Source organism: Esox lucius, chromosome 1 (assembly GCF_011004845.1).
Source record: "Esox lucius isolate fEsoLuc1 chromosome 1, fEsoLuc1.pri, whole genome shotgun sequence".
NCBI lineage: Eukaryota > Metazoa > Chordata > Actinopteri > Esociformes > Esocidae > Esox > Esox lucius.
Window position 1 is genome coordinate 10405875 of NC_047569.1, and position 15411 is coordinate 10421285.

The window sequence follows — 15411 nt, forward strand, 5'->3', positions numbered from 1 at the left end:
TTGCACCAAAACAGGTGACACTGATTCACAATCACTTATGCTTCCTAACTGGACAGATTGATATCCCTGAAGTTAAATTGACTTGGTGTTATACTGTGATGATTAGGTGTTCCCTTAATTTTTTTGAGCTGTGGATATATGTATGACAGTATATGAATCCTGCTTGTGATATTGTGGATCAATGGTTCAAATGAATGAAACAGTCATTCAAATGAACCATACAAATGAGCGCATCACACATCCTCAAGTCACTATAACTTAAGCAGAAGCTTGATGTTTTGATCCAAATAAATCTGTTTTAATAATCAACTAACTGCATTCATTATTGAACCTGTTTACCAAGAAGCCTTAAAAGTATTGGCATCTGGATACTAGCTTTGGTATTATTTGGTATCGTCTATAAAAGAAAACCACTGGTATCGCCCATCCCTACCGCATATCCAATCAGGAAGAGCAACGGGGATCTTGAGAGTTAATCCTGCCTGGAGCGAAAATTATAAAATACTTTCAGACGGATCACAATTATTGGTGGGGACATCTCCACTGATTCTAATTGGCACCTCTTCCCCCACTACAGTATATAACCTGCTATGGGAAAAAACATCATGATTTACAATGAGTGAAAGTGGGCAGACGCTCTCATTTAACCAAATTTATTCCAAGAAATAGTAACTTAGTCAGTTTGTCCTCTTTCAAAGTCTACTGGATCTCTGTATTAGTCTGTTTATACAGTGGTTTGAGGACACACACGCAGACCACTTTTACCTTCTACACCTACAACAGAAACAAAAGATTTTATCAGTCTTTGTTTTAGCTGTCATAATTAGTATCACTTTTATGATGTCGAATTTTGGTTTTATCCCTCTGAGCTGTACAGATTTTGGGTTCTGAAACAACACAATGAAACTGAGAACAAGAGGATTCAAATACAACCACCACCAAATACTCAAAATAATGAAAATGGTCCTCATTGTAATAATGACATAGAATCAAGTTACACTTCATAAACTGTTATTTACAGCATTTATATATAGCCTATGCCACGTCGAACAATGACATCACAGGTAAGAATCCTGCATTTCTGTGCAGACGGGGGGGGATTTGTCAAATGATTGAGCCCTGACTTGCTGACACTAGCACAAAACAAAATTATATCCAAAGTTATAATTTAAGATAAGTCTGTATTTACATCAGAGTTTATGCATTATCATTAACACAGAAGCTCATATTGCACATGAAGAAGGCAGATCTGGAATTGAAAAGAGGAAATCAACAACAAAAACAACATGGTCAAACCAGAACTTAATCTGTGTTTATAAGGGGTCACGCACTAAAGAGAGGCTTTCAATCACTAGCCTACCTGAATGTCAACAGTGGGAATCTGTATAACATGTAAAGTCAAAATCGGTGACATCAGACACAGACATCCTGAGGGAGAATCATCTACCAAATATATGCACTCATACCCCACTGAAAAATATTCGCTTGTAGTATGCCCCAGTCACCTACCATTACTGGCGGTTCATTTATAATAAATATATTCAGCTATATGCCCTCTTAAGGAACAGTATATTCCCATATATGGCCTAAAACTTCCACAGACAGACAAAATGACAATTAATTTGGTCTCCTGTCTCCCGTCAGCAGTCGTCTGAGAATGAGGTTCTGCTGTGGCTTCACTGAGCAGTGGTTCCGCACATTATCAGATGACTGTTTGATTGAAGCTGAGTGATACATGTAGAGTTCAGAGACAGTGAAAACTCTCTCTCACATACAAACGCAACCAAACACACCCACACACAAACATTGATAGCCTTGGTCGCTTCATGATAGTGCATGATCCATGTCTGCGTGTTTCTATGGGTGAACATTGTAAGCACTGAGAAAGGCCGCATAGATGCGCAATAAGGCAGATCCGTGCGACACACACTGACGGTCCGAGCGCACGCAAACGCGCACGCGCAGGCTAACGCACGGGTATGATGACGCTGGATCACTTAAAGGGCTTCATTTGCACTCTATTAAATGTGTTTCAAGAGGGTATACTGACCCTTTGGAGAGAGAAAGAGAACAGAATACAATTTTTAAAAAGTATCTATAGATTCTAGTCCATTAGTAGCTCTTGTTATGAAGGTTAAAATGGTGTGTGCATGTGTGTGTGCAGGTGTGTGTGTGCAGGTGTGTGTGTGATCGTGGAGAACATTTTGGCAAACGAGGATGACACTAATTAGTGATCATTGATTGTCATTGTCCCTGTCTCAGAAAGTATGCTTACACTTCCATAAGCTGACACGACAGGTACAGTTTCCCTCAATAACCACTAATTAATAATAGGGGTTAATATATACTTACAAATACACGTGTGGTATATAATATTAGGCAAACTAAAGACTTACACGATGCCTAAGCCACAAAAAAGATATAACAGGAGAAACACATCAGATGTACATACAGCACAAATAAGCAGTCATATGAGTGATATAGCAGCTGAGTAGGGTGTGCGTGGGCTGAATGGAAGGGATTCAGATGACCTTAAAACAAGAAAAAAAGCAAAATAAACCAACGGGTTGTGGTTCTAAACTGTCCTTAGCACACAGCTTTCAGTTCTTAAAAAATTAGCACTAGATGAAATTATGATGTGGGCAGAGTTCTGTGGCGTGTTTGTTAGTCGGTGTAAAGTAGAAACTCAGAAGAACATGAGTGTAGACCTCGTTATGTAAATGACCATTTCCAGTGCTTTGTAGAAAGGACAAAGTCACAACTACTCTATGCTTTCCTCACGGTAGATAAGCCACATTTATCATCTACAGGAATTGTTTGAATCGACTAGTCTGAATCGACGGTCCTCTGAAACGATTCATCCGAATCGTCACTCCTACTTTCACTACATCGGCCTTGTTCAGCCTCAGGGATTGACAGCTGTAAGTCAAACCGTCTCAGTGTCTCGCCGTCTACATCTGAGGACGTGAAAAGATAATCTTTTCCTTGTTTTTTTTATTGGCCTAGAGACATTGCTTGCTCCACTTTCATTGGTTGGTGTGGTCACTGGCCCCTCCCCCCATCTCCATCGCCCAAGCAGCCGTTAATGCAGTGGGCATCATCGCACTGGGTATCGATGTCATCTCCTAGCGCACCCTGTGACTGCAGCAGCTCATACTCTTCGTCCAGGAAGTCGAGGCTATTGTTGCTTGGCAACCCACGGACAGTGAACTTGTGTGAGACTTTGGTCCACTGCACTCGATTGGTCGCTACACGCTCATATAGCTCAGTTGCCCCTGGTAACAGCTCCGACAGCAGCCTATAAGGGGACAGGGGCAGGGAACATGACATTAAGGTGCTGTATGTTAACTTGAACATCCTGTTGTTGAAGAAATATTTCTTCACAACAGGATAAAACAAATGTTGCTTTTTACAATTATAAAAAAATATTTTAAAGTAACTAATTTCCAGTTTATAAAGTTACACTTGATTTGCCCTAAAAATTTTATCAGCCACTACAAAAACATCTAAAGCAGGGTAATTGCTGTGGTTTGTGTTTTCACTGAATCATTAGTGATAATCGCTGTATTTTAATAGAAGCGTCAATTAATGATGCTGTGTTGTGATTGGAGGGTCAGTGATTAATTTTATGCTGTGATTGGAGCAACAGTTATTAATGCTGTGTTGTGATTGGTTCCCACTTGTAAATGGGCATGGCGATGTGTTCCATGAAACTGATCTGCAGCTCTGGGATGTAGGCCTTCTCTCTGTCCATCATCTCGCTGGGACGATTCCCCATTGCCTTCTCCTAATCACACACAAAGACGCACAGACACACACGTAAGTAACACACATCAGGTAAACCTAGACTCTTGACACACACAGGCATACTACACAGGCACGCATAGAAATCCAGTGGAGTTTATAGGAGTAGCACATACCAAATCCCCTTGTGAGAAGAACTCTTTATAAATCAGCTCCTGAAAATGCGAAGAAGAGAGTGAGAGAGGCTCAGGATCAAAGCTCAGAGGGGGCTAAGACTGTATTTGTGTTTAGGGGTAGGGTAAGAGCTGCGATTGAGGTTAGGGGTCAGGAATATGGTTAGGGTTCCTCACAGCAATCTTGCGGGTAGTCTTCCAGCCCTTGGTCTGGTCCGAAAGGTCACATGAGGTCATTAGCAGGCACAGCAGTAGAGAACGGTGGTTATGATTCTTGGGGTCGTAGCCAGCTTACACGCACAGAAAGAGAGAGAATATTACACAATTAAACTCAAGACACACACACACGTGTGCATGCATGCATTTGTCTATTAGTCTAATTCGCACATTTCCTCTTATCGATGTACTATCTTCTCCTCATTTTAATACAGTCTTTTTATCTCCCACTCTGGATTAGTGTAAATATCCACACAGTTTTCTTTGAAACTCATATTTACCGCCTGCTCCTCCTGCACCTACTGCTAGTTTGGTTACATGGTGTAGGTGGAAAACCTTGAGTTACAGTTGGCCCCTGTGGCTGCGTCTGGTCCGCATCACCCAAGCTTGGTTCGTTAAGATCCAATCACGAGATCTCCAAACCCATCATGCAGCATGACTGCTGCAGCATGACCGGTTCCACATGGCTGATAAACTGGACAATTGCACCGGCTCAGGGATCAGCCAAAACCACGGCAGGGAGTTTTTTCCCAAAGCTAGCGCACACCACTACCGTAACCAACACTCAAAGAGCTGCAATAGTGTGACTGGGTCCATCCACTCAGTCCCTTTTTATTATCTCCTTCAATCTAAATCACAGCTACAGCTCACATTTCTGTCTCCCTCACCAATGTCCCCCATCGGAGTGCACCTTTTTCCAGGAGGTTGTGCTTCGGATGGTAAACCTTGTTGGGAGCCTTCTTAAAGCATTGTGAATTTGTTCCCTGCTTTCAAAAAGCAGGGAACAAATAATGTATATTAATAGAGTATACTAAGGTTTAATGAAATTAATCTGTTGTCCAAGTCACAGAAAAGCACTCCGCGAGTACAGATGACATAATGAAAAAAGATGGATGACTCAGTTTTTTCAGTCACACTATCTGGGAACAGTATATTTTTTAAATGTTGATGATTTGCAAGGAAATGTGCAAAGTCTTAGGCACCTGAATGTCATTTATTTGGATAGTGTTCATTTGTAAAATAAATATATAAATATATATATATATATATATATATATATATATATACACATTATATATTATTTATTTTTTATTCATTATTTTTTATTAAAACACTTACTAACACTTACCCAAATAAATGTTATAAAATAAAAGTTCGACTTTTAGGTGCCTAAGACTTTTGCACAATACTGTATATTAATCCACACAGTTGTCCTGAGACAAACTAGGACACCATCATCTTCTATAATATTTGACCGAAATCTCATTAACATTCAGACTTATATCTCCGCTATAGGCTCCTGAACTTTTTTCAGACTTGGATTACTGAATTTGAAATCCTGAAGCAGCAGCTATAAATGCACTAATTTCTGACAGGGAGATAGATTACATGAGTTTAGTAGAGACCTGACAAATATACGGTTCTAAATGAGCCATTTCTAATGGGTTTTTAAAACACACAGAAATCCTAATGATCCATCATTCACAACGTTTTGAAGTCACTGCAGCTTCTGACTTTTCCTCCTGTGAAGTTGTAGCAGAATTCCCCTGCAGTGGGCAATTTAGGCCAATTTTTCAGCCTGATTGTTGTTTGTTTATGTCTAGCTAGAGCCTAGTGACTCAATTTAGCTGTCCCTTCGCTCCTTACTTCAGCCAATCAGACTCTCCCCATCCATTTCACATTCTGTCCATACACGGATCGTGTGTTTCATAATTGGCCAGATGCTCCTAGATAGCCCTGCATTGGTCGGATCATTCAGGGCACTGCTGTGAGACCAAGCATATTCCCAGGTGTGTCTCAAGTCTGAAAATGTGGGTGTACATGTGTGCATGTGAGGAGTGAACAAACTAACATTGTTATTACTTTTTATGAGTGTTACATTTGCTATAAAAGTGATTGGTTGGCTATGTACTTTGTTAGCTTGTCTCGCCAGTTGTGTTGCAGTGACTTCATTGCATTCAGGGCATGTAGTTAGGGAACATGTTCACACCAACACTATAGTTCCTACGGTTAGCGTGAACACTAGTTGTGTCTCTAGTCTTAGTATGCAATATAATGTTGTTGAAGTGCTGCTTTTATTGTCATTGTCATTTCCTCATGAATAGTACAGCATTCCATAGATGTACAATTCTGAGCGCACCAACCACAAATGACAAATGATTTTAATAATCTACTTAGAACCTGTCTAGACAATCTCTAGTGCCTGTTACAAAAAAGCTTGCCCCTGGTATTGAGATACGACCAACGCCCTGAAAGATGCTGCCCATTAGTTATATTATAAATGGCACTCGTCCGAGTTAGAAGAGTATCGTCTAGAGAGGCAGGAAAGCAACACAAAAAACATAAAAGCTTTGGCTCCGCACATGCGTCTTATTTTTCCATATTGATAATTGAAAATAAAAATAACCTAATTTGGTTTTAGAATCCAAATTAATCACAAAGTATCCTCCCACCACTGATTACTCTTCTAACATTACTTAGTCTAAAATCATAAGAAACAAATTCAGGTCTTTCTACAGAACATCACCATAGATAACCTAACCTTGATGTAGTTGATCTGTAAAATGTCGATCCCATTTTAAACCACCTTTTCCTCTGAAAATAAAACATGCTCAGAGACCCTCATTTCCTACCGTATTTACATTAGTAAAACCCCCCTAGTGTCGTGGCACTGAGACTGAAAAGGTTATAGACACAATAAATTATTATAACTATTACTTGCATGTAATTTACCTAATGCTGTCCTTTGAACATGGCCAGGTTTCTTTTATCATCCTTTTAGATTTAAGTGCAACTTTTTAATACATTTGATCACAGCATCCTCTTTAAAGATGTATTCCGTGATTTCTGCTCCCTGGTTGTAAAAGTGTCGCTATTGAGCCAAAACGGGACCCTCTTTTTTCTTACCACTTGGAAATTACGTGCATACACACCATGCATTTATTATTCAGATCAGATAATACTGTAAATAATAGGCAGCATGTTTTAAGAAATGCATGTGTTGGATGACAACAAACAAGCGTCATCTCTGTCTCTGACCCTACCTTTGATGATCTATCATTAACAGCCTTTCAAGGACACAATGGTTCCACCTCAGGAACAATGCTGAAACAAACTCCTACCTAGGTGCAGAACCAAGGCCAGCAGTGCAACACCCTCTATTAGAGCCCCTCAGCTGCACAATGTCTTACCCTGTTAGATAGGAGGGACACACACTGTTGGCATTTGGTGAAATCCCACCTCTGAGAACCAACATTTTTAGTTGAATCTTTGATCCATTATTTTCCTGTGTTGTCTTTTCCTTCACTATCATTTCTACACATTATTTTTACACTATAGTAGTTCATTATTAATAAATAAAGCTATTTAATGTGTTCATTTTGAGTATCGATAAGTCAGATGGCAGAGTATATGGCGCTTGCAACAACAGAAGTGAAATGTAATGCTGTTTTTCCCCCTCACTTTAAAAGAAGATTGATTTGATTTGACACACACTCTGGCAAGATTGTCAACTAAGGTAGAATCAAACATGCTACGTATTTTTGCCTTTGGGATATGTGTAAAAACATGCTAGTATCACACACACACGAGTGCGCGCAACCTTACCGTTAGCCATCCTTTGCAGGTCGGGGAAGATGCGAAGGTGGTGAGCAAGGTCAGTGGCCAGGATAATATCTCTCATCAGATCCAACATCCTTTGGTAGTCCTGACAAACAGGCACGAAGGCAGGTCAACACAACCGCGCACTGGCAGGAGAGAAGCAGTATGTGTGTGTGTGTGTGTGTGTGTTTTTATGAATCAGTATGTGTGTGTGTGTATGTTTTTATGAATCAGTATGTGTGTGTGTGTGTATTTGTACATATGCCTGTGTTCTACTGATCCCAGAGAAACTGACCTTTCTGGAGAACTTGTCAAAGATGTTGCAGCCGTGGGTGTTCAGAATGGCTATGGCTTGGGCAAAGTGGTGTCTCTGTGGAAACACAGTTTATTATGCAACAGGACCATGTCGCTTTGGTTCAGGGGACAAATGTGTGTGTGTGTGTGTGGCTCAATACCAATAGTTCAAAAGAGAGCACATCCTGTTTACTCGCTCAAATTGAACCCTATTGTGAAGAACATTGTTTCTCGCTGGAAGTCAAGTTAACGACTTGACAGGAATGGAACCAACTTGTCACTATTCTCAGCTTGTCATTCTCACGAAAATATGGCCATTGCAAAAGCATTGCTCCTGGGGCATTGTGGGCAATTGTAGCGTGACAAGTGTAAAGCCGGTTAAACTCTGCAAAGGATTAAAGGTGACACGTTCTTCACTTCTCATCCATGAGAATTGAATAGATCAAGTCTTTATTGGCAATTTCCTGGAGTTGATTTTGCAAGTGAACATGTTTACTCAGACAATTGTTTCTCAATCCAAGTGTGTATTGCTGGGTTTAAGTGTTTACCTCCATCACAGAGCCCTCTGAGCTGTAGAGGGCAGCCAGGACAGATTGCTGTAGAGGCAGAAGTAATTATTATTATTAGATAGACAGACAACATTTCATAAGGCTGTCTAGGCTGCCAAAATGACTGAAGACAAATGGACTGCCCTTGTAAAGTATACTAAGCTTGTAGTGAAAGGGAATTAACCCTCTAGTCAAGTGTGCTCCTGTTTTCATGAAGTGTATTAACCTAGTATAAAGCATAGTAAGCTTGTAGTGAAGTGTCCTTCACTTGTATTAAAGTGTACTACCGTGTACATGAAGAAGTTTACTAACTTTGTATTGAAATGTGCTACCAATGTAGAAGTGTACTAACCTTCAAGTGAAGTGTAATACCAACAACATGAATTGTACTATTGTAGTGCATTGTACTGAAGAGATGTTTACTAACCTTGAAGTAAAGTCTATTACCACTGAAGTGTAGTGTATTATAGTACCCCTGCCTAAATGTTTTTATTTGATTCTGGTTGTATGTCTGTAAAAGGGATATTACCTATTAACTATGTGCTTATGTGTGCTTTGGTGTGTGTGTGTGTGTGTGTGTGTGTGAGTGTGTGTATGTGTTTGTGTGCATGACTTACTGAGGCCACTTGAAAAGAGTTGTTTGTGCCGCGGTGGTCCAGGTCATGGCACATACAGGAGACAAAGAGAGCGAAAATCTCTATATTCCTACAGAGACACAGTATGTAGGGCTTAGTATGTAGTAGAGTTTATGTTGGACAACTTAATACATAGGGTTTATGGTGTAGGACACAGGTGTCAAACCGGTTCCACGGAGGGCCGAGTGTCTGCAGGTTTTTGCTCTCACCTTGTACTTGATTAAATAGGTCACTAATTGGTTAGTTTCTACCCCCACCTGGTTGTTTAGGTCTGAACTGGGAACCAATTTATAGGAAAAAACTAAAACCTGCAGACACTCGGCCCTCCTTGAGACCGGTTTGACACCCCTGGTGTAGAATGTAGGATGTGAGTTGCCCAACCTTGGTCCTGAAGATCTACTGTCCTGTAGGTTTTCTCTCCAAACCCATTTGCGATTAACCTGACTTGGCTTTTCATCCAGTTAATAATTAGAATCAGGTTTGCTAAATTAGAGTTTGAGAGAAACCTGATGTAGAGTTCAGTATATGGGATTTATGTTGTAACTTTGTGTATGTTGGGTTCACAGTGTAGGGTTTAGAATGTAGGATGTATGGTCTATTATGTAGTTTAGTTTGTAGGGTTCATTGTGTAGAGTATATTATGTAATTTAGTATATAGGATTTATTATGTAGTTTAGTATTCAGAGGTTAGTATTTAGGGTTTATTATGTGGTTTAATATGTTGATTTGTTTATGAATTATTATGTAGGCTGTATGTTTTTGTCTGTAGGGTTTAGAATGTAGGGTTTATATGCAGAGTTTAGTATTTAGGGTTTAATATGCAGGAGTTCAGTATGCAAGGTTTATGGTGTAGTGTTTAGCATGCAGAGTGTAAATGTAGGGTTTCATAAGGAAGGTATAAGGTGTTGGGTTTAGTATGGAAAGTGCAAGGTGTAGGGTTTAGTATGAAGGGTATAATGTGTAGAGTTTCGTATCAAGGGTATAAGATGTAATGTTTGGTTTGAAGTGTGTAAGGTGTAAGGTTTTGTATGAAGGGTGTAATGTCCAGGGTTTAGTATGATGAGTGTAAGGTGTAGGGTTTAGTATGAAGGGTGTAACATGTCGGGTTTAGTATGAAGGGTGTGACATGTAGGGTTTAGTATGAAGGGTGTGACATGTAGGGTTTAGTATGAAGGGAGTGACATTTAGGGTTTAGTATGAAGGGTGTAAGGTGTAGGGTTTAGTATGAAGGCTATAAGGTGTAGGGTGTAGTATGTAGGGCGTAAGGTGTAGGGTTTAGTATGTAGGATGTAAGGTGTAGGGTGTAGTATGAAGGGTGTAAGGTGTAGGGTTTAGTATGAAGGGTATAAGGTGTTGGGTGTAGTATGTAGGGCGTAAGGTGTAGGGTGTAGTATGTAGGGCGTAAGGTGTAGGGTTTAGTATGTAGGGTGTAAGGTGTAGGGTTTAGTATGTAGGGTGTAAGGTGTAGGGTTTAGTATGAAGGGTGTAATGTGTAGGGTTTAGTATGTAGGGTGTAAGGTGAAGGGTTTAGTATGAAGGGTGTAAGGTGTAGGGTTTAGTACCATGGGTGTAATGTGTAGTGTTTAGTACGAAGGGTGTAATGTGTAAGGTTTAGTATGTAGGGTGTAAGGTGAAGGGTTTAGTATGAAGGGTGTAAGGTGTAGGGTTTAGTACCAAGGGTGTAATGTGTAGGGTTTAGTATGAAGGATGTAGGGTTTAGTGTAAAGTGTGTGAATGGGTTCTACTAACTCGAGGTAGTTGGCCAGGCCCAGGTTCTTATACAGCAGGTAACAGAAGTGAGAGACTGAGAAGGCATGGGTCCAGTTGTGATAGGGTGGGTCTCTGTAACCCTTCTTCACCATCAGACAGAACCTGCAACCATGACAACCACCACATAATCACCATAACAATCACTTCATCCATCCGGCAATTACGTCAGAAACCGTGACGAAGTACAGACTTGGTGAGCCTTGCCATTGAAAATGGTAGACATAAGAAAACCTGGCGACCTGTAAAGGAAAACATTTTAAATACATGAAAACATTATTAGAAAAGGTAAGCCATTCTTTTGGGGGAGGACACAGAGCTGCGTATGGGCAGGACACTAGGGTTCCTGCCTGACAGAATGAGGATCATTGTGATTATTGGTCCGCTAATGTACCTGTCGACTTGATTACTTGTGTTACTTTAATGATGTCATAATGTAAATGAAGAAATGTAAACTTTGGCAATATGCATTTTATGATGTTACCCCAATACAGTGATTTGAGTGACGGCCGGGGTGCTGGGGTGGGGGGGGTTTGTGTACCTGGCCAGAGTGTGCCGGTCAATTTTATAGTTATTGATGAATCCCATGTCCTCAAACATACTCAGGATACCCTAGAGGGAGAGAGAGAGGGAGAGAGAGAGGGAGAAAGAGAGGGGGAGAGAGAGGGAGAGAGAGAGGGGGAGAGAGAGAGGGAGAAAGAGAGGGAGAGAGAGAGGGAGAGAGAGAGGGAGAAAGAGAGGGGGAGAGAGGGAGAAAGAGAGGGGGAGAGAGAGGGGGAGAGAGAGAGGGAGAGAGAGGGGGAGAGAGAGAGGGAGAAAGAGAGGGAGAGAGAGAGGGGGAGAGAGAGAGGGAGAGAGAGGGGGAGAGAGAGAGGGAGAGAGAGGGGGAGAGAGAGAGGGAGAAAGAGAGGGAGAGAGAGAGGGAGAGAGAGAGGGAGGGAGAAAGAGAGGGGGAGAGAGGGAGAGAAAGAGGGGGAGAGAGAGGGAGAAAGAGAGGGAGAGAGAGGGGGGGAGAGAGAGAGGGGGAGAGAGGGAGAGAGAGAGAGGGAGAGAGAGGGGGAGAGAGAGAGGGAGAAAGAGAGGGAGAGAGAGAGGGGGAGAGAGAGAGGGGGAGAGAGGGAGAGAGAGAGAGGGATCAAAAATAAAGCAAGTACATCAAGACTGTTTTATTATTTGGAAGGAGGTGGTTGGCTCTGTGTGCATCCCACTGCCCCCCAGGCTTACCATGGGTGTGTTGTCGTCTGGCAGGGAGCGAGGTGTATAAGTGAACTCTGCAAATGAGGGATGAATCTCAGACACTGGCTCCAGCCCATTCACCAACAGTTGGGTGACCTCCTCTTCTGAGACCTACACCAGTGACAGTGTCACATTAGTGTAGCCCTGGACGTGCGTGTGCATGCGTGTGTATGTGTTAGTGTGTATTTACCTTCATGTGGTACATCATCATTTCGTTGGCCAGGTGGGATCTGAACTGAGCCTCATGGACCTTTTTATAGAGGAGAGACTACACGAACACACGCACAGACAAAGAGCCTCCAGTAAGTCAGCCTTACACACACACACACACACACACACCAGTGCCAGCGCAACCAAATGACCTAACTACACAGCTACATACAGTTGTGTTGGTCAAGTACATGACCAACACAACTATCTACTGTGATGGCAATTCCATCGATCAGAACTCTTAAATGAGGAAGTACAGAGACTTAGTTAAAAATGTCCATAACACTACACAAGTGGATATGCAACTAGCACAATTAATTAGACCAAGGTGATATGGCACTAAATGTTTTTACCCTAATTATCACGTTGTCTCCTAATGTGCTGTTTAGACACTGTATGCATCCAGATAATACGGGGGGGGGACGAGTAACTCGTGTCCTCGGGGGGGGGGGGGGGGACACAATCCAAATGATCCCCATTTGGATTGCGAACATACCTGACTCCACTAATCCCCTAATCACAGTCTTCAGTTTACAATGCAGTTAGTTTAATCGGTTGTGTCAGCTTTAAGGCTGAGGGAATAGTGCAGCAATAATCTCTCCCCCCGGAGGATAGAATTCAAGGGGTTATTTAGCTGTAGGTGGTGGGTGGGACTCACGTGTGCGATGCTGATTCCGCAGTAGATGGAGAAGGCAGTGGCCAGGTCCTCGTCGAAGCGGTTAAACCAGGGCCCATTGGTCTTATTGACCAGCTCAGCCACCCCAATCACCTCTGGGGGACAAAGAGAGTGGGGGAGAAAGAGGGAGAGGTAAAGAGGGAGAAGGAATGACAGAGAGAGATAAGAGAGAGGGGGAGAGGCACAAGAAAACACTCAATGATAGCACAATAATAATACAATGATAGAAAATTGGGTCACAGATCAGATCATTTGAAACACATTCTTATGTTCAAGCAGTCATAACAGTATGTGTGTGCTTTTCAACCTTTATTGTGAAAAGGACAAAACCTGACCTTTTACACTATAACAAATACATTGACCAAATTTTACAATAATAAATATTGAAAGATTACCCTTAAATAAACTTCTGACAAATAGAAATGGCAGTGAACCAAGAGCCATAATAGAATGGCAAAAAGAAGAACTGAAAGTCACATTAAACCAGTAAAAAAGACAAAACACAAACTGAATCCAATAAACAGTGTAATATCTATTGCCAGTCATGACCTTGCGTGCCGTTTATAAGACATCTCAAAATGCCCCGAACGCACAGAGGAAGTACTTCCAAAGTCCAGTTAGGGATCCTTCATTTCCAGATTCTGGCCTCTGTGTTTCTATGAGGTGATCTCTGCTCCAGACGGAAACACCCATGTAATAGAAAAGTCTCTATAATTCCAATATCCCAGGGAGGTACTTCAGCACTGTGAAGGTCTCTGTCTGTGTATAGTTAATGGTCAAACAAGCTGCGATTTTCTGGACAGATACACATAGCTTTGTGTTAGGAGACAGTGCTGACTACTGTCTAGCCAATACAATCAAAGAGACAGTTGGACTAAGGTGTAACAGAAATTCCGTCTGAACCTATGCCTGCATTTGCAGTCATACCAGAACCAGCCTTGTCAGACCACTGACCGATTACATTTTACTTTAAATAATCTATGAAGACAAACAAAATCCCAGTTTGAAAACATACAAATTAAATGTCCTTCTATTTACTGGAAAAAGACCAGAGACATTTGAATATGAGGCTGCATTAAACATTGAATACATTGATAATCGCTTTCATCTTATCAAAGTAACTATAGAAAAGAAACAATTGATTTGGCAGCATATTAATTAAACAAAAGAGTAGATTAAATTGGAACACTAATCAAATTACTTAAACAAAATGCCAAAAAGAAAATGAATGCAAAAACATGAGGTAATAGACAAACCAAAAACACACAGATTATAAAGGACATTTAAAATAGAAACTGGTCCCTAAACAAAACAAAAAAAACCTGTCTAAATGTCAAATCTGTTCAGGAAATTCAAGAGGCAATTATTGAAAACTCATTTAGGGAAGAATAGAATTGGCTCACATAGAAGAAAAAATTGCTCAATATGAAAAACATCCCCATTTCAAATGTCAACAGCTTCTAAAAACCACTCTCGAATTCCATAAATCAAACAAGGCCAACTAAATTCATTTTATATACTCATCCCTATAGGAGAGCTGAATGGGAAAACCAAATCCTTGAAATGCGCTAAAGCCTGTTGCCCAGACAATGTCTGCACTGCAATGCTGAAGAAAAGTAGCCTAAAGCTTTCTTAAGCTGCAGGAAGCCATCCTCGAGGTCTTCAAGCAAAATGCAGAATGTTGTGCAAAAATATGAAATGAAGGCATGCTAATGCTCATATTCAAAAGGGCGGACTAATTCTACCCTATTCATTATTAAGGTATCTGAATGACCAGTAATAAGAATTCTTTTTCTGTAGCATAACTAATACATGGATACAGACAGATGGATTTCCACGGCAAAACTGGCTTCATTGCAAAACATCTGACATCGCCACCCTCCACACCCCTATGAATATATATATATTATCAATCTAACAAATATTAGTGTGCTTTAAATATTGTTCTGCTTTTCTGACTTTCTTTTTTGACTTTGAATGGCTTCTGAAACCATCTTGGAATAGAAGAAAAAAATATACAATGTTATTAAAAAAAAATACATATTATGGTGTTGAAATTGGTCACACAGTAACTAAATACTTTGCTTTCAAAGAGCGAGGAGTCACCCGGGTCAGCCACTTGAGCCCAGCACAGCCAGAAGAGGACTGGCCACCCCTCAAAGTCTGGCTCTTCTCTAGGTTTCTTCCTACATTCAGACCCCACTACAGAGTATATCCTAGCCACTGTGATCTTGTTGTTGTTTGCACTTTTAGGCTTTTAGGGTGGGTTTCTGTATAAGCACTTCTGTCACAACTGCTGGTGTAAAAAGGGC

The 15411-nt window shown here is 41.0% G+C and overlaps 1 protein-coding gene across 9 annotated transcripts in view; it reads right to left on the reverse strand.

The window, feature by feature from the left end:
* Positions 1-639: 639 nt before the first annotated feature.
* LOC105022399 (cGMP-dependent 3',5'-cyclic phosphodiesterase) overlaps positions 640-15411 on the reverse strand; it is a 190995-nt gene continuing 176223 nt past the window's right edge. For all 9 annotated transcript variants that reach the window (XM_020048771.3, XM_020048785.3, XM_020048775.3 and 6 more), the window contains 13 exons: positions 13082-13194; positions 12404-12481; positions 12202-12324; positions 11519-11589; positions 10960-11082; positions 9193-9280; positions 8576-8623; positions 8029-8103; positions 7740-7839; positions 4095-4207; positions 3921-3959; positions 3681-3787; positions 640-3298 (listed from right to left, as the gene is read on the reverse strand). In XM_020048771.3, the coding sequence (XP_019904330.3) occupies positions 3043-3298; positions 3681-3787; positions 3921-3959; positions 4095-4207; positions 7740-7839; positions 8029-8103; positions 8576-8623; positions 9193-9280; positions 10960-11082; positions 11519-11589; positions 12202-12324; positions 12404-12481; positions 13082-13194 (1334 nt within the window). In that variant the 3' untranslated portion in view covers positions 640-3042. The remainder of the gene's footprint in view (positions 3299-3680; positions 3788-3920; positions 3960-4094; positions 4208-7739; positions 7840-8028; positions 8104-8575; positions 8624-9192; positions 9281-10959; positions 11083-11518; positions 11590-12201; positions 12325-12403; positions 12482-13081; positions 13195-15411) is intronic.